Here is a 20,198-nt window from a genome sequence, read left to right on the forward strand (position 1 = left end):
ACCAACATCAAAACCTCATCCCAACTGTGAAGTATGGTGGTGGGGGCATCATGGTTTGGGGCTGCTTTGCTGCGTCAGGGCCTGGACGGATTGCTATCATTGAAGGAAAAATGAATTCCCAAGTTTATCAATACATTTTGCAGGAGAACTTAAAGCCATCTGTCCACCAGCTGAAGCTCAACAGAAGATGGGTGTTGCAACAGGACAACGACCCAAAGCATATAAGTAAATCAACAACAGAATGGCTTAAACAGAAGAAAATACGTCTTCTGGAGTGGCCCAGTCAGAGTCCTGACCTAAACCCGATTGAGATGCTGTTGCATGACCTCAAGAAAGCGATTCACACCAGACATCCCAAGAATATTGCTGAACTGAAACAGTTCTGTAAAGAGGAATGGTCAAGAATTAGTCCTGACCGTTGTGCACGTCTGATCTGCAACTACAGGAAACGTTTGGTTGACGTTATTGCTGCCAAAGGAGGTTCAACCAGTTATTAAATCCAAGGGTTCACATACTTTTTCCACCTGCACTGTGAATGTTTACATGGTGTTCAATAAAAACATGGTAACATCTAATTATTTGTGTGTTATTAGTTTAAGCAGACTGTGATTGTCTATTGTAGTGACTTAGATGAAGATCAGATCACATTTTATGACCAATTTGTGCAGAAATCCTTATCATTCCAAAGGGTTCACATACTTTTTCTTGCAACTGTACAGCATTTCTGCAGAGAAACGCTGTGTGCAGTTCTGTATAATCCATTCCTTGACTTTTGATGGTGCTGAAGGTAAACATAGGGGTGCCACTAGCTCCTGGCAATATGTCTCAGAATACATTGGTTGCTCTCTCTTTTAGGCACTGTTCATTCTGCCACTACTCTTCCTTCTGTTGGTTTCCATAGTTTTTTTTATGAAAGTCTACCGGACTACTTGGGACCTATTTGAAAAACTGAGCATGGCCTCATTAGGAGGATCGAAAGCCTTGACGCTATTGTGAACAGAGTCTTAGGCTGAGTTCACATTTCAGTTATTGTGAGCCAAAACCAGCTGTGGCTCAAAAACACAGAATATGTGCAAATCAAATTATTACACCTGATTTCCGAGTAGGCTTCACTACTGGTTTTGGCTCATGATAAGGGTCCATTCGCACGACCGTAATTCTGGGTCAGCATCCTTTCCGGAAATTTTATTTCAATGGGGCTGCAAAAGATGCGAACAGCACACTGTGTGCTGTCCGCATTCGTTGTTCCATTCCGCGGACCCCGCAAAAATATAGAGCATGTGCTATTCTTTTCCGCAGTCGCGGACAAGAATAGGCATTTTCTATATAGCGCCAGCCATGTGCGGTCCACAAAATGCAGAATGCACCCGGACAGTGCATCTGCAAAACTCTTACGGTTGTGTGAATGCACCCTAACTGATGAAAATAACTGACCAAATAACTGAACTATTAACTAAAGCATGATTTGGCTACAGATAAATCTAACTCAGATCCATTGTTTCAAAGGACAAAGAAAAACCAAGACAATGCTGTAGAAAAGTTCTGCATTATTGAACCACTAAAGCAACCCTACTTGTACTTTCTTTTACACGTTGCTTTGACAAGTGAATGTGCATCAAACGGCCAATAGCAAGACTGTAAAGCAGGGAGAAGTATGTAGCGTACAGGATTTACTTTTCTGCTCTGACCACTGAAACAACCTCGTTATACATGCAGTTCTGGAAATTTTCCCCTCACGTGAGTTTATAAAACATCTACAAAATGCATAAAATACGGAAGATAATTTATCGCCACTGAGCAGAAATTTATATATACACTATACATGGAAAACCCCTTATCCAGTGAAAAAAATCAAGAATACTATACTCATAAAATTAATATGTTAACAGGGTCATCAAATAATATATTATAAATCTGAGGTTAGCGTATATAACAAATTTGGAGTTGGCCGGTTTAATGGTTAAAAGCAATGAATCAAGTATCTGTAAAATAAAACCAAAACACAAAAACAATCTATGAAACACATAATTAAACACTCTATACAGATTCATAAAACCTTAAGAAATGATGATATCAAATTCATTTCCAGTAAGAGCACATACTCCGTGAACATGTGGTTTATGTATGTGATCCAAAGTGCCTCTTGTCAAGTTACTCCTGAATTAATATTTCTATAATGTGCAAAACAATAATACATAACAAAATTCTTCACTCATTAAGAGAACCAAAAAGTAAACAATTAAAGTGCCCATACTTTTATTACGTCTATAAGCCTTCTGCAATCTTTAATTATCACAGGACCCCTTGGGGTTACTTGTTCTGCAAGGTCATATTGTTTGTTCAGCATTTCTGTTACAACTGAGATACTTTCCTTGGGAAAGGCCTTGGGCGTGGCAATGGATCAGTCCTTTTGCCATTCTCCAGACTTGTTGGACGTGCTGGGCCAGGTTTGGGCGGTAAAGCTGGAGGGTCAATAGGAGCAGGTATGGAAAGACATTGAGGTACGGGTACAGGGCGCCTTAAAGTCCGTTCATACACACTGTATGGTGGTGGTGTTTTATTCTCCTTTCTTGTTGGTTCCTCTGATATACCATAACTTGAGCATGATCCTGTTTGCTCAAAAATTTGACTCTCAAAACCTGACATTTCCGAGATGCTGCAACGACTTAGAGAAGAAATGCCACTGCTGCAGCTTCCAGACAAGACAGGGGAATTGGACATCATGCTAGGATGGCAATCCACAGGAGATGGTGTAAATGACTGCATTGAGCCCTGAAAGAAAATGAATAAGGCTTACTAATTGGCTTTTTTAAAAATTTTTTTATAAAAACCTAAAAGAAGAGACGAGTTCTTTGTGTTGAATATCATTTTGAAATGTGAATGACACCATACATAGAGGGGAGAGTCCTGTGAATGACACCATACATAGAGGAGAGAGTCCTGTGAGTGACACCATACATAGAGGGGAGAGTCCTGTGAATGACACCATACATAGAGGGGAGAGTCCTGTGAATGACACCATACATAGAGGGGAGAGTCCTGTGAATGACACCATACATAGAGGGGAGAGTCCTGTGAATGACACCATACATAGAGGGGAGAGTCCTGTGAGTGACACCATACATAGAGGGGAGAATCCTGTGAATGACACCATACATAGAGGGGAGAGTCCTGTGAATGACACCATACATAGAGGGGAGAGTCCTGTGAATGACACCATACATAGAGGGGAGAGTCCTGTGAATGACACCATACATAGAGGGGAGAGTCCTGTGAATGACACCATACATAGAGGGGAGAGTCCTGTGAATGACACCATACATAGAGGGGAGAGTCCTGTGAATGACACCATACATAGAGGGGAGAGTCCTGTGAATGACACCATACATAGAGGGGAGAGTCCTGTGAATGACACCATACATAGAGGGGAGAGTCCTGTGAATGACACCATACATAGAGGGGAGAGTCCTGTGAATGACACCATACATAGAGGGGAGAGTCCTGTGAATGACACCATACATAGAGGGGAGAGTCCTGTGAATGACACCATACATAGAGGGGAGAGTCCTGTGAATGACACCATACATAGAGGGGAGAGTCCTGTGAATGACACCATACATAGAGGAGAGAGTCCTGTGAATGACACCATACATAGAGGAGAGAGTCCTGTGAATGACACCATACATAGAGGGGAGAGTCCTGTGAATGATACCATACATAGAGGGGAGAGTCCTGTGAATGACACCATACATAGAGGAGAGAGTCCTGTGAGTGACACCATACATAGAGGGGAGAGTCCTGTGAGTGACACCATACATAGAGGGGAGAGTCCTGTAAATGACAATATACATAGAGAAAAGAGTCCAGTAAATGACACTACATAGGGTGGAGTTCTGTGGATGATACTATACATGGTATGGGGTGGGTGGGGGAGGGGGGGGTTCCTGTGAGAGAAACTTTACATAAGGGGAGTCTCATATAGGAGGAGGTGAGGGGGTCCTGTGGATTATACTTCAAAGGACAATCAAACTGCCTGATAATCTTTTATGGGCTGGACCTCCAAGCATCGTGGAAGAGCAGTATTAATACACTAACTGCACAGTCCAGGGTTGCGTCTCTAGTTGCACAGTTCATACAGGTGAGCAGTTTATATTTAGATGTTTGTATTTAAGGCTGGCCTTAGGGTTGTGCAACCTGTATCACTGCCAGGTGGTCCCTGTTTCCCAGTCACTGGAACAATTCACTCAGTTTTTGGACGCCCCAGCACTTAATTGTATAATTGATGGGGCACTAAGTGGTGCAGCACTAATGGATAGGGGCACTAAGCAGGCAACACTCCTGGATGTGGGCACTAAGCAGGCAGCACTCCTTGATGGGAATACTAAGCAGGCAGCACTACTGGATGGGGGTACTAAGCAGCCAGCACTCCTGGATGGGGGCACTAAGGGGGTCTTTTACCATGTAGAAACACTAAGGAGGCATTTTACGCTTTGGAGACACTTAAGTGGCATAGCTACTGTATGGGGGCACTAAGACATAACTACTGTGTGAGGGCACTAAGGGGGCATAACTACTGTATGGGGGTACTATGGCAGCATAACTACCGTGTGGGAGAACTATGGGCATACTACTGTGTGTGAGCACTAAGGAGGCATAACTACTGTGCAGGGACACTAAAGAGGCATAACTACTGTGCAGGGGCACTAAAGAGGCATAACTACTGTGCAGGGGCACTAAGGAGAGCTAACTACTGGGTGGGAGCACTATAGGGGAATAACTGCTTTGGGGGGAACTAATGGGGTATAACTAGTGTTCGGGGACACAAAGGGGACATTCTACTGTGAGTGGTCACTAAAGGGGCATTCTACTATATGGGGGTCACTGTAGGAGCATTCTACTGTGTGAGAGTACTAACACTGCATTCTTATTGTGAGGGGGCACTAAGAGTGCATAACTACTGTGAAATGGCAGGCATATGCCAGAGCTGCAACATTCTGCAGATGCCGGTCTGGTCTATTCCGGACGGGCCTGTATCTGCGGAACATTGTAGGTGGTGCGATTACGTCACTGCGTCACTTACATCACAAAAAATACCAAATAGCAAGGCAGGTGATGTGCAATGTGGGTGACTTTGCAATGTTCTGCAGATGCAGGCCAATACAGAAGTGGTTACAGCATGAGGCACACTATGGGGGAAGGAGGGTACACAGACAATGAGGCACGCTATAGGGGGGGTACAGAACATGAGGCACTACAGCAGGACACCGAGCATTAAGGCACTGAAGGGGAACAGAATAAGGTCTCATTTATATTTCCAGGTCCATCGCAGGTCCATGAAAAAAATCAGTCTGTGTGACATCAGTGAAGCATCTGTGTTTGGTCTGTGTGTCAGTTTTTTACCCTTCGTGTCACATACATTTTTCACAGATGCTGCTGAGCTAAAAATTTATTTCCAGAGCATCTTGTATCAGTGGTCAGTGAAAAACAGACAAAAACACGGATTCAATCAATAGACATCAATGGGCACGTTTGGTCTGCATCACGGACCAAAGTAGTGCATGTCTCCATGATTTTTTTCACTAATCCACGGTTAGTAAAAAACATACTGATGTGTGAGCTAACATATTAAAATCAATGGGTACGTGTGCTTTCCGGAAAAATGCAAACAGCACACATTACCAAACTTCAAAAAAGCTAAATTTAGCCAACTAAGAGAGGCCATAGGCCAAACTAACTGGGACAAAGTCCTCACAAATACAGACACAAAATGGGCTATCTTTAAAAACATCCTAAAAACTCATTGTCAGAGGTACATACCGTATGGTAATAAAAGGTTAAGGAACAAAAAGAAACCAATGTGGATAAATAGAACTGTAAAGAAAGCAATAAATGACAAAAAGAAAGCATATAAAACACTAAAACAGGAGGGTGACACGGAAGCACTGAAAAACTATAAGGAAAAAAATAGAACATGTAAAAAACAAATAAAAGCGGCCAAACTAGAGACCGAGAGATTAATTGCCAAAGAGAGTAAAACCAACCCTAAAATGTTCTTCAATTATATAAATGTTAAAAAGTATAAAGCTGAAGGTGTCGGCCCTTTAAAGAGTAATGAGGGGGGAGTCGCAGAGAGCGACGAGGAGAAAGCAAAGCTGTTAAATATTTTTTTCTCCAATGTATTCACTGAGGAAAATAAATTGTCAGATGACATGCAGAATGCAAAAATAAATTCCCCATTAAAAGTGTCCTGTCTGACCCAGGAAGAAGTACATCAGCGGCTTAAAAAGATTAAAATAGACAAATCGCCAGGACCGGATGGCATACACCCCCGTATCCTAAAGGAATTAAGTAATGTCATAGCCAGACCCTTATTTCTGATATTTGCAGACTCTATACTGACAGGGAATGTCCCACAGGATTGGCGCGTGGCATATGTGGTGCCAATATTCAAAAAGGGGCCAAAAACAGAGCCTGGAAACTATAGGCCGGTAAGTTTAACATCTGTTGTGGGTAAACTGTTTGAAGGTTTTCTGAGAGATGCTATATTAGAGCATCTCAACGGAAATAAGCAAATAACGCCATATCAGCATGGCTTCGTGAGGGATCGGTCATGTCAAACTAATTTAATCAGTTTCTATGAGGAGGTAAGTTCTAGACTTGACAGCGGCGAATCAATGGATGTCGTATATCTGGACTTCTCCAAAGCATTTGACACTGTACCACATAAAAGGTTAGTATATAAAATGAGAATGCTCGGACTGGGAGAAAACATCTGTATGTGGGTAAGTAACTGGCTGAGTGATAGAAAACAGAGGGTGGTTATTAACGGTACACATTCAGATTGGGTCACTGTCACTAGTGGGGTACCTCAGGGGTCAGTATTGGGCCCTATTCTCTTCAATATATTTATTAATGATCTTGTAGAAGGCTTGCATAGTAAAGTATCAATTTTCGCAGATGACACTAAACTGTGTAAAGTAATTTACACTGAAGAGGACAGTATACTACTACAGAGGGATCTGGATAGATTGGAGGCTTGGGCAGATAAGTGGCAGATGAGGTTTAACACTGATAAATGTAAGGTTATGCACATGGGAAGGAATAATGCAAGTCACCCATACATACTAAATGGTAAAACACTCGGTAACACTGACATGGAAAAGGATCTAGGAATTTTAATAAACAGCAAACTAAACAGCAAAAACCAGTGTCAGGCAGCTGCTGCCAAGGCCAACAAGATAATGGGTTGCATCAAAAGGGGCATAGATTCCCGTGATATGAACATAGTCCTACCACTTTACAAATCGCTAGTCAGACCACACATGGAGTACTGTGTACAGTTCTGGGCTCCTGTAAACAAGGCAGACATAGCAGAGCTAGAGAGGGTTCAGAGGAGGGCAACTAAAGTAATAACTGGAATGGGGCAACTACAGTACCCTGAAAGATTATCAAAATTAGGGTTATTCACTTTATAAAAAAGACGACTGAGGGGAGATCTAATTACTATGTATAAATATATCAGGGGTCAGTACAGAGATCTATCCCATCAGCTATTTATCCCCAGGACTGTGACTGTGACGAGGGGACATCCTCTGCGTCTGGAGGAAAGAAGGTTTGTACACAAACATAGAAGAGGATTCTTTACGGTAAGAGCAGTGAGACTATGGAACTCTCTGCCTGAGGAGGTGGTGATGGTGAGTACAATAAAGGAATTCAAGAGGGGCCTGGATGTGTTTCTAGAGCGTAATAATATTACAGGCTATAGCTACTAGAGAGGGGTCGTTGATCCAGGGAGTTATTCTGATTGGAGTCGGGAAGAAATTTTTTATTCCCCTAAAGTGGAGAAAATTGGCTTCTACCTCTCAGGGTTTTTTCCCTTCCTCTGGATCAACTTGCAGGATGACAGGCCGAACTGGATGGACAAATGTCTTTTTTCGGCCTTATGTACTATGTTACTATATCAGTGAAAAACAGAAATGTGAACGAGACCTAAGAGGCACTATATAAAGCGGTCACAGATCCTGGCATTATATAAAGGGGGCAGTGAATCTGGCACTATATAAGGGGGTACAGTATCCACTGTATACAGTGGGCACAACACATGTGGCACTATATACAAGACACAGCACATGAGGCTATATATACACATGAGGCACAGAATGTTTGGCACTATATAAAGGGGTACTACTATAAAGAGCATTTTGTGCTACTGAGGAAGGAGTAATGTGAAACCCCGAAACGCGTCTTGCCTAGACAGGACCCCAGAAATTTGGACCACTTGGGAAGCTGGAGAACTGACTGGATTGTCGCTAAGAAGGAATCGTCTGTCACACGAATGGTTTACTTGGAATATAACCTGTAAGGCCTAAGTCCATGGGGAAGGCCTGAATACATGTGCCAAACAATTGCCAGTGTGCGAATTTATTGACGAACTATCGGTCTACAGACTCAGAGGACCATATTATTACCTTCGTTGACCTACCAAGGGAGACGGTAAGACCGTTCAATTTTATCCAGCACCTTTATTCATATGACTCTTAGTCCAGTGGGACGCTGCTGGTGGAGGTTATAAGCAGGACGCCGCTTAAAGTTTGTTCAGTGGATCGCGTATTGGGACTGTAGTTTTTGGGATACCCCTGCGATTAAATCGAATAGGACAATATCAGAGGACACTGTTTATCGCTACCATTATCTGAGGTGACTTTTCCATACGAATATTCGGCTGAATATTCATACGAACATTTTATTATCGAGTGTTCCAATTTTATTCCTCGAATTTTATTACATTTTAGGCTACTTTCACACTTGCGTTGTTCTTTTCCGGCATAGAGTTCCGTCACAGGGGCTCTATACCGGAAAAGAACTGATCAGGCATATCCCCATGCATTCTGAATGGAGAGTAATCCGTTCAGTTTGCATCAGGATGTCTTCAGTTCAGTCGTTTTGACTGATCAGGCAAAAGAGAAAACCGTAGCATGCTACGGTTTTATCTCCGGCTAAAAAAACTGAAGACTTGCCTGAACGCCGGATCAGGCATTTTTTCCCATAGGAATGTATTAGTGCCGGATCCGGCATTCAGAATACCGGAATGCCGGATCCGTCATTCCGGTATGCGCATGCGCAGACTGAAAAAAAGGTGAAAAAATAAATGCCGGATCCGTTTTTGCCGGATGACACCGGAAAGACGGATCCGGCATTTCAATGCATTTTTTCGACTGATCAGGCATTTTTAAGACTGATCAGGATCCTGATCAGTCTTACTAATGCCATCAGTTAGCATACATTTTGCCTGATCCGGCAGGCAGTTCCGGCGACGGAACTGCCTGCCGGATCTCTCTGCCGCAAGTGTGAAAGTAGCCTTAGATCTCTATTTTCCAGGTGTTTTACATGATTGTACTGCATGTTGTGTGTTTTATATATATTGATATTTAGTGTTTATTATCACTGCCAATTTACACTGTTGCTCATTGCTATTTTATTATATGCTATTTTAATATATGCTAATAAATTTCAATTGGTTCAGATATCCTGAGAGTGCCCAGTTAATTTTATTCCATTTTGTGTGTGGTGCTTTGGGTTCAGGTGGCATAGTATTTATCTATTTTACTTTTATAGCGACATATTCCGTATCGATTTACAGACATTAGCATCATGTTGTCCTCAATTGAGCTCAGAATCCAAATTCCCTATCAGTATGTCTTTGGAGTGTGGAAGGAAACTGGAGTGCCTGGAAGAAACCCAGACAAACACGGGGAGAACATAAACTCTATGCAGATGGTGACCATGGTCGTATTCGAACCAAGGCCACCGTGCTGACCATAATATGTGACATGACTGTACTCAGGGGCACATTGTATGCTTCTATTATATTCAGAGCACAGCATATGGCACTAAGATGAGTTTGTGTTAGTATGTAGGCTGCCGATGTGTTGGTAAAGCAAGAAGCTGAAGACATCTGGGTGGCAAACTCTGCAGAGACAAGTTGTGGCAGGGAGATGTCATCATGGTGTATGAACCGGATGGAAAGAAAAGGAAAGAGAAGAACTCCAGATGAGACGTCTCCTGCAAGTCACTAAATACAAATGTTTATTCTGCCACTGACAGGCTCTGTTCAGTGCTGTAGTCACTTGTATGGTCTACAGAGTGATGATGGGTGGTAGCATTCTTTTTTGTGAAACTACCATTCCCAGCATACCTTTACACTTGTTCCTGTTCAGACCATACTGGGACTTGTCGTTTTACAGTTAACATACATGTCAAGCGCTAACCTGAATATTCTAATGATATCTGTATTGAGCAGTTTTTGAGCTGGTGCTGTATATGTGCACCATATTGGTTTTGGTGCTGTATATATGTAATGAGTTTGGTTCTGGTGCTGTATTTATGTGCCATGCTTAGTTTTGGTCATGTAATTATGAAATGAGCTCGGTTCTGTGCTGTATTTATGTTTCTTGCTTACTTCTGATACTGTATTTATGTGACGAGCTTGGTTTTGGTGTTGTATATATGTACCGCACTTGGTTCTGGTCCTGTATTTATTTAGTATGCTTGGTTCTTGTGCTGTATTTATGTAATGAGCTTGGTAGGGTACCACTACTACTGTGCATGGCACAGGGTCCTCTTCATTCACTGCTATACAACTTCTGAAAATAGCCAGTGCTCAGCTATTTTCGAAAGTCCAATAGTTGCAGAGGTATATGTCTTGGGAAGGGGGGCACCAAAAAGACTTCTCCCACAGGGTGCCATGTAACCTAAGGCCAGCCCTGGTTGTATTCACATGTCTCACTATGGTGCGCTGTATGTTTTCTTTCTGTTTTATAGCCACTGATGTGTAGATGAGAGCAAGAGTTGCTGTGTAAAGAGGACTTCAGCTGACCAACTTATAGGGCCACCAAAAAAATCTGTTATTGCAGCACCCCAATTTTTTTTTTATATCTTTGTACTTCTTTCTTCCATCAGAAAGTAGTGAGGCATATGTTTAGTAAGTAATGTGCAATTTACCATTGTGTCTCCAGTAACACAACATATCAGACTGCCATATTAATCTTTTATTAGGTTTCTTTTGTAGCAAGCACAGTCTGTAACCGCAAAGAAGCTGTGCTTATGTAGTCACCGTTACAATTCTGTTTTCATAACAGACAAAAAAAAGGTAACCGTGTTTATTAATTTATCTGAGACCAAAGCAAGCATTATTATTTTTCCATCAGACAACGGAATAAAAGGGGCAGGGGAAATGTTACAGAAGTGGGAGCTACAAGGAATCGATGGAGCAAGCTTGCCCTCTGCTGGCTGCTTGTAGTTCAAGACGTGCTACATGCAAGTCAGAAAAATCTCTCCCACTCTGTTGTACGCATACCGAGAAACCTAAACACATGAAACCATGTACTGTACCTTCATTGGGGATCTTCCCATTATAGAAGGAGACACTGCAGCAATATTTCTAGCTGGAGAAGCTGAAATCAAACAGAATGAACAGTTATTAATGTCACAGATCCTCCCCTACATAATGACACCATTATTGCAAACGTCTTAGATCTGCACGTGTCTTACTAGATTATAAAATAATATAAATAATATTACACAGTTCTGATATTACATAGATTCTGAGCATTAAAACAGATCTGTTACCGCAATATGATGTCCTATTTAAAAGCTGCATGTGAAAATAATAGGTCTGCTGGGCTATTTTACCAAAAGGTATCACTACAACTAGTCATTTGGCTTCTAAAAAGAGTACAGAGGACTCATAGTTATGATTTTCCTTTATGATGACATAGCTTGCCCAGCCTCCTTTCTAACGCTTGAAGGCCACATGCATCTGTTTACATGGTGCCTACCAATCATTGATGGTAAGGCTTCGTTGGAGAACGGAAAGGACGGATTCGGCACATAAACTGAGCCGAACGGAACCTAAGGACCCCATAGACTATAATGGGGTCCATTAGGTTTCCGCTCAGAAGGTGATTTTGGCGCGGAGACAAAAGTTGTGCATGCAGGACTTTTGTCTCCGCTTCAAAAATCTTCCTCTGAGCGGAAATCTAACGAACCCCATTATAGTCTATGGGGTCCTTAGGTTCTACTCGGCTCAGTTATGTGCCGAATCCGTCCTTTCCGTTCTCCTGCTCCTAAATGGAAGGGCTGAACGGTGATGTGACCGAAGCCTAAAGGTACCTACTCTGCAGGCAGAGATCTTGAAAACCTGTAAAGAATTGATACCGGAAGTAGCTTTCAATTATACAAAGAATCATAAAGTGTACTAACCCTTAAATGTTTTGTTCTAATTAGGCCTCATGCACACGACCTCAAAAAACTGCATATAGCAGACAGACAGTACCCGTATTTTGCAGACCGCAAAATAAACACGGTTGTGTGAATAAGGTAGAAACAAAAGGCCAATAAACTATTATGCATGAAGTTAGCTTGAACTTCATTAACATTAATCTACTGTATGCAGACAGCTCCTTAGATAGAGCAGACCTACCGCCTTGTGTGGGCCTGGGTGGCACAGGAGGAGTTATGAGCCGTCCACTTTCTGACATATTTTTGGCTTCCTTTCCACTATCCAGGCTCCAACTGCTTGGGGTTGTGTTCACTGCTGTAAAATTGGAACATAATTGACAAAAACAACCTTGAGTTTCACTGTGGATTTTTAAAGTCAGAGCTGAATGTGTTATTTTCTGTGGAGCAGATAACACCATCCTTCAACATTTCATAATGAAGGGAAGCGCAAAAATGTAGGGTATGTGACAGAGAAAGCTGTAAACTGACGACATAAAGGAGCAGTGACTTCATAAATAAGGAAGGATGCAGGCAGCTAAAATAAAACACAAGAATCTACGGTTGCATCTCGCCAAGATGAGATTTTGGATGTAGACTGAAATATTCTTTTAATGTACCAGTTTTATCTTACTGTAGACTGTGCAATGCCTTGTCTAACCCAGCCACGTTTTTGATTTACAGTTTTTAAAGGTAATCTGTCACCATGCCTGAATATAGTGACATTATTGGTGTGATGTCCCCTTAACATACACATGAGGAGAGAAAAACTTACCACTTAAAGGTGGTTGTCCCACCTAGGGGCCAACAGCTCCCAAGGTCTTAACCTGTGGTCAATTAAAAAAACCTTGCCTGTCTGCAGTCCCGCACCTATGCCTCATTCTCAGCTGCAGGGACTGGTCTCAACAGTCACATGTGATAGAATGGCACGTTAACAGGGACCGGTGGTGGCAGGGAACAGTTGAGTGGGTTTTAGATTTTACAGGTTAAAGACCACTAGATTTGTTGTCTACTAGGCTGTAGAAAAACCTTGTAAGGGTAGGCCATCAATATCATACTGGTGCGGATCCGACTCCTGTCGCTCCATCGATCGGATGACTGAAGGGACTGCAGCGCATGGCGAGTGCCGTGTACTCTTGTTCTGCTTCATACATTGTGTAATGGCTGTGCCTGGTACTACACGCATCCCAGAGCTATTCATTTAAATGAGGCTGAGCTTTACTACAAAGTACAGTCGCAACTAAATTTCTGACCCTGTGCCTGGCAAACAATTAAAAGGGTATTCCTATCACAGACAATGGGGGCATATTGCTAGGATATGCCCCCATTGTCTGATAGGTGTGGGTCCCACCTCTGGGACCCGCACCTACGCCGAGAACGGAGCAGGGAGAGTGGTGGCTGGAGGACCTCAGGTTTCCCAGGGTCCGGCCACTGCCAAGCGCTCTCCCCATAAAAGTGAATTGGAGTGCACCGCAATTGCGCAGCCACCGCTCCCATTCATTTCTATAGGGCCGACTGAAATAGCCGTCCCAGCGCTCGCCTATTTTCGGCGGCCCCATAGAAATGAATGGAGGGCGGCTGCGAATGCACAGTGTGCCTATCTCCACCTTTCCCCGCTCCGTTCAGAGATTGGACCTGCACCTATCAGACAATGGGGGCATATCCTAGCAATATGCCCCCATTGTCTGTGATGAGAAAACCCCTTTAAGAGGTTGCAGTGCCTGACCACTGCAGTCTCCTCAATCAGCTTATTGGTGGGGGTGCTGGGCATTAAACTTCTACAATCTGATATTGATGGCCTATTCTAAAGATAGACACTCAATTTTAAAGTCCTGAAAAATCCCTTTAACTCTACGGAGTAACTGAGGATCATTGCTAGGCTATTTGCTACTACATGGCATAAGGTCAGAGCACAGAACACTCAGAGAGCTCAGTGAATAGCAGGATGTCCAATATACATACAGCACATGGGGCATCTATTCCCCAGATCAGCTATTCAGTGGGGGCAAAGATACACACTTGGCCATCTAGTGACAACCCCTGTTAATTACCGCCAAAATATTTCTAAGCCATTATCTCTTCATTAGCTGCATGAACATGTTACCAAATTATGTTGTGTACCAATGTCAAGCACAGCACAAAGCCCTGAATATTCTCTTACAATGATGACCAAGTCAAGGAGTATGAGATAATGCAGACATCACAGTGGCAGCCATAACCACATTAAGCACACAGCTTCAAGATGGAAACACAGAAGGAATAATCTAGTCATGGGGAGGGATGATTACATTATGCACAAGATTATTATCTAAGCATACAGAGAGCAGAGACAGATGTTGTCCAGACCTATTAAATCCTATACACTAATTGCATTCTGCTTTGCCTATATAATGCAGGATGGTGGTGTTGGACTAGGAGTATGGTATGGGAAGTGCAAAATTAATTTAGGGAGTAACAGTAAATGCTACAAATACTGTAGGGTTAAGTACACATTTATCAATAGCATACTAATTAAAGACTGCAAATAAAGACTTTTAGTTAGTTTACTGAACCCAAGATAATACTCTAAGATTGTCAGGGCTTAGTAGAAAACATTTAGATCCAAGTGCCGTATATAGATCTGGTTAATGTTTGAACACTCTGCTTCATTTCCATAAAAGCAGACAGGACAACGCGACTTGCTGATATGTATATATTATTTTCTGTGTAACGCCATTCAGGGTTTTTACTATTCACACGCTATACAAATATGTCACCTTCGCACCAGTTCATAGTATGGGTTTCATCCTTAAATTCATAACTCAGGGCAGAATTATACAATCAGGAAATTAATAAATTTTAGCAATGGGTGGAAACACAGATACATCAAAGTGTCTAATTAAGGCTGATTTACCTCTAGGAATATCAATGCCTGTGCCAAATACACTGACTGCTCTTTATCTTATGTCACTTTCTTTATTGAGAACGTGAATTACAAGCCTTAATGATTAGCAATTAAGATAATTTTGTACTAAAATAATGGCCTCCATCTATCTTATTCAAAAAGCTCACAGAGGCAATTTGTAATTATGTTCAAGAGCCCAGTGTGACAATATTAAGAGGAAAGTGTACACTTTCTACAAAACATGGTGCAAATAATTTTTTGGAGTCTCTGGATCCCTTTAATATGCAGTACTGGCAATGTGGACATGGCGAATCACAAATATTACAACCACGGTCATCTTTTTCTTTTTGAATTTCTCTTTAGAGAAAATGTCTAATGTAGAAAAACAGAATAGAACAGTTGGTGTTGTGGTGGGGCTGGTGGGTCACTGACCATTGTTTAAGGGGTTATTATATCTAAGTATAAGGAGAAATGTCCTGCAAATTATACAGTTCTGGTGTTTAGTAGACATGTACACAGAAGAAATTAACTAAGTTCACAGGTGGTCAACCTACCAAGTTATGGGGCCTGACGGGCGGTACTTGACTACATGCATATCTAGCCAGGACTAGGACTCTGCTACTTACTGACTTTGGTGCAGGAGACAGCACAGAGAAGCTGTTCTTTATAACCGGTCAAAGAGCAAAGAGTACTGGAGTGCTACTACCTGATCATTAAATAAGGGGAAACATTGCACCTTCTGCTAAGGCCCAGGCCACCAGTCGGACCTCACTATTTTCTCAACCAGTGCCAAGTATGGATTTGCAATCTCTGCACTGCAGTTTAGACTTCAGATAGACTAGACGGAGTAATCTTTCTGCTGCTCCATTATACTGTATATCTGGCCCACGTTGGTGAAGCAAGAGGAGCAGAGCAGTGGTGTGAGTGTGTTAAGATATTGACACTGACATTTTTACTGGAACTGGTGATCATAAGAATATTCTCCCTTTTGTTCAAAAAAAGTTTTCTAACTCAGCGAGTTCTCCTAGACAAGTGACAGGTTCAAGCATGCACAGATACAGTGGTGCTCCCAAAAAACTAAGAATTCAATTTTTGTCTACTACAGTAGACATTTTGCTCAATATTTAGGCTACTTAACCCAAAAGTCTAAGTAATAATGAGCTCCAAAATATGTGACAGAAGAGGAAACAACAAGCAAACCAGTTTAAAAGATTGGTTCCCCCCCCCCCAAAATATTCCAAATTTTTCAAACCAGCATCCGAGTCAGAATATTTTTTTTTGCAATTGCATGTACCGTATATACTCGAGTATAAGCCGACCCGAGTATAAGCCGAGCCCCTAATTTTACCCCAAAAAAATGGGAAAAATTATTGACTCGAGTATAAGACTAGGGTGGGAAATGCAGCTATAATGCAGAGTGTATGTGTATATAATGCACACACTCTACATTATATACACACATCTGCAAGAGGGTGACTCCCTGTATTTAATGCAGAGTGTGTGCATTATATACACACACACTCTGCATTAAATACAGGGAGCCATCCACAGATCTCCCCCCTAAACAGTGCCATCCACAGATCTCCCCCCTAAACAGTGCCATCCACAGATCTCCCCCCTAAACAGTGCCATCCACAGATCCCCCCCTAAACAGTGCCATCCACAGATCCCCCCCCTCCCCTAAACAGTGCCATGATGGCACTGTTTAGGGGAGGGGGTATCTGTGGATAGCACTGTAGGGGGATCTGTGGATGGCACTGCCATCCACAGATCCCCCTACAGTGCCATCCACAGATCCCCCTACAGTGCCATCCACAGATCTCCCTACAGTGCCATCCACAGATCCCCCTACAGTGCCATCCACAGATCCCCCTACAGTGCCATCCACAGATCCCCCTACAGTGCCATCCACAGATCCCCCTACAGTGCCATCCACAGATCCCCCTACAGTGCCATCCACAGATCCCCCTACAGTGCCATCCACAGATCCCCCTACAGTGCCATCCACAGATCCCCCTACAGTGCCATCCACAGATCCCCCTCCCCGACGCTCACAGCAGTATATATAAGTAACCTTTAACTGTGGATATCTTACTTTGTACTTTGTCTTTGCTCCGGTAATACAGGCAGTGCGGGGAGCGGCGGTCACTCACTGACGTCACGCGCCTTCTCCCACTAGGCGGCGCAGGCGCGTGACGTCAGTGAGTGAGCGCCGCCCCCCGCACTGCCTGTATTACCGGAGCTAAGACCTAGACTCGAGTATAAGACTAGGAGGCTTTTTGAGCACAAAAATATGTGCCAAAAAGCTCGTCTTATACTCGAGTATATACGGTAATTAAAAATGTAGCATACCCTCTGAGTGTCACAAACGTTCTCGCGACAGGTGGCAGGAGATCGGTGAGACTGGCAACACCTGGTTTGATCTGACATGTTTTCTGTTTGGATCAAATGACGTCTGTGTTGTTTCTCATGCTTGCCACACCTTCTTTCCCCAGGTGTGGCTATTATGATTATTTAACCTTCTCCATTTATTGTTATTTCTCCCACTATGCTATGCGGTTTATAGCTTCAGTTTGAGTTCCTGATGCTGCCATAGCAACTTGAAGTTAAGCGCTTTCTTTCCCTTTTGTATTTTTTGGGTGTTGCATTTCCCTGTCATTTGTATTAAGGCCTGAGGGAGACTCCTGTTGGTCCTTCCTTTTGGAGGAACAGGTTGTCTCAGTCCTGACATTAGTACCAGGGTCCTATAGGGTAAGTTAAAAACATTAGATATTCCTGTATATGAACTCCCCTACCTCTGGGGTCTGTTCATACTGGTAGTTAGTCAGGACTTTGATTTGGGTTTTACTAGGAGGTGTTCATCTCCTTTCCCTAGTTTCCAGGCCTTATTCCCTCACCCCTTTCCCTCCTATGTTCGGTGTGGTGTTTCCCTCCCACACCCAAACGTGACATTATAAACCGCCAAAACCGTTGTTTTTTTTTTTTGCTCGTTTCAGTACAGCCATGGATCCTATTGCTGCACTGGCCGGACAGCTGCAGGGGCTGTCTTTGGAGGTAGCTGACCTCCGCTAGACCGTCTCGCAGATCCAGAGACCACAGGCTGCTGGTCCTAGTGGTGGTTACCAGGCCTGTCTCTACCAGGCCCACTTCTCTGGGGGAAGTGATAATTTCATTTCGTTTAGGGAGGCGTGCATTGTATTTTAGGCTACGTCCACACTCATCTGGGGATGAGATTCAGAGAGTTGGTGTGGTTATTTAGTTGCTTAAAGGGGAAGCTCAGTTATGGGCTTTTTCTCTGCCGACCGGATAGCAGTCTCTCCGGTCGGCGGATTAATTTTTCAAAGCTCTGGGTCTCATCTATGATGACCCAGATCAGACCTACCTGGCCGAGACCAAGCTACATGGCCTTCGTCAGGGAGAGAGTTCTGCTGAGATCTATTGCTCTGAGTTTAGGAGGTGGGCTACGGATACTGAGTGGAACGATCCGGCTCTCTGTAGTCAGTTCTGTCAGGGATTATCAGAGAGACTGAAGGACATTTTGGCCTTTCATGAGAATCCTGAGTATCTGGAAGCCACTATGTCTCTTGCAGTACACATTGATAGACGTCTGAGAGAGAGATCTAGGGGCCCCCACTCTCAGGATGAACTATCACATAACAAACAGTCTTCTTCTGACACTTTGGGTGAAGATACTCCTGGGTTTATAATAAAGAAGGAAAGACCGGCACTCGCGATGATGATGAATGTTGCGTTTATTCAGTCACATATTAAGGACATATAGTGACGCGTTTCAGCACAACACGTGCTTTCTTCAGACTAGTCTGAAGAAAGCACGTGTTGTGCTGAAACGCGTCACTATATGTCCTTAATATGTGACTGAATAAACGCAACATTCATCATCATCGCGAGTGCTGGTCTTTCCTTCTTTATTGCAAGTATTGGGACGTCTCCCCACTGACTCGTGCACCGCGTCTATTCCAGCAGTGCCGACCCTTTCCTATATAAGACTCCTGGGTTTATGTCTGGGGACAAACCCATGCAATTAGGGGAAGCTACTCCTGGATCTGCTTTGAAGCGTATTAGTCGTAGGAAAGGAGTGTGTTTTTTCGGCGGACAAAAGGGACATTTTACCGATGTATGTTCATGCATTCAGCGTCAAAAAGAAAAAAAAAAGGGGATGTCTAATTCCCATCTGACTCTTGGAGAGGTGAGAGGGGAGTCAGAGAACGTGCATTTGTCTTTGACTGGTAGTACTCGATTTCTCCTGACTGCCGAGGTGGCGCTAGAGTCCAAGACTGTGGGGATTGAGGTGTTTATCGACAGTGGGCCAGGGGTGAACCTGATTGTAGCTCAGTTCGTCCGTATGCACGGGTTGTCTCCAAGTGCATTAGAGAAAAACATGAATTTTTGCTATTGATTCTGCACCTCTAATTCAGAAGTGTTTATCTCAGATGGTGCATGACATCTGATTAAGAGTGGGTGACTTTTATCAGGAATTCATCTCGTGTCTTGTATTGGAGGGTCTCCCTGATCGGTTGGTTCTGGATTTACAGTGGTTAAGCAAGCACAATCCAACCATCGATTGGCAAGCTAGACAGATTCTGGATTGGGGTGATTATTGCGTTGACAATTGTCTGAATACATGTTTTTCTGCTTTAACCACTAAAACATTACCCTCTTTTATATCTCATTTTGTCGATGTATTTTCTGAAAGTGGATGCCAGGATTTACATCCGCATCGGGAATATAATTGTCCTATCAACCTTATTCCCGGAGCTAAGTTGCCCAAATGTAGGTTGTATAATCTTTCTGGACCCGAAAGAACGGCCATGAGAGAGTATATTACTGAGAGTTTGGCTAAAGGACACATAAGACCTTCCAAATCTCCAGTGGCAGCAGGGTTCTTTTTTGTTAAAAAAAAGGGCAGAGGTCATAGGCCATGTCTGGATTTTCGTGAGCTCAATCGGATTACTGTCTGTGATCCTTACCTTATCCTTTGATTCCTGATTTGTTTAACCCGATTGTTGATGCCAAGGTG

The 20,198-nt window shown here is 43.0% G+C and overlaps 1 protein-coding gene across 1 annotated transcript in view; it reads right to left on the minus strand.

Annotated features, from left to right (window-relative positions):
- Positions 1-1,353: 1,353 nt before the first annotated feature.
- Positions 1,354-20,198, minus strand: part of DOCK4 (dedicator of cytokinesis 4) — a 321,839-nt gene continuing 302,994 nt past the window's right edge. Inside the window, exons 51-53 of the mRNA XM_040411036.1 lie at positions 12,482-12,595; positions 11,392-11,453; positions 1,354-2,772 (exon numbers count right to left, since the gene is read on the minus strand). Coding sequence (XP_040266970.1) covers positions 2,353-2,772; positions 11,392-11,453; positions 12,482-12,595 — 596 coding nt within the window. The 3' untranslated portion in view covers positions 1,354-2,352. The remainder of the gene's footprint in view (positions 2,773-11,391; positions 11,454-12,481; positions 12,596-20,198) is intronic.

Source organism: Bufo bufo, chromosome 1 (genome assembly GCF_905171765.1).
Source record: "Bufo bufo chromosome 1, aBufBuf1.1, whole genome shotgun sequence".
Taxonomy (NCBI): Eukaryota; Metazoa; Chordata; class Amphibia; order Anura; family Bufonidae; genus Bufo; species Bufo bufo.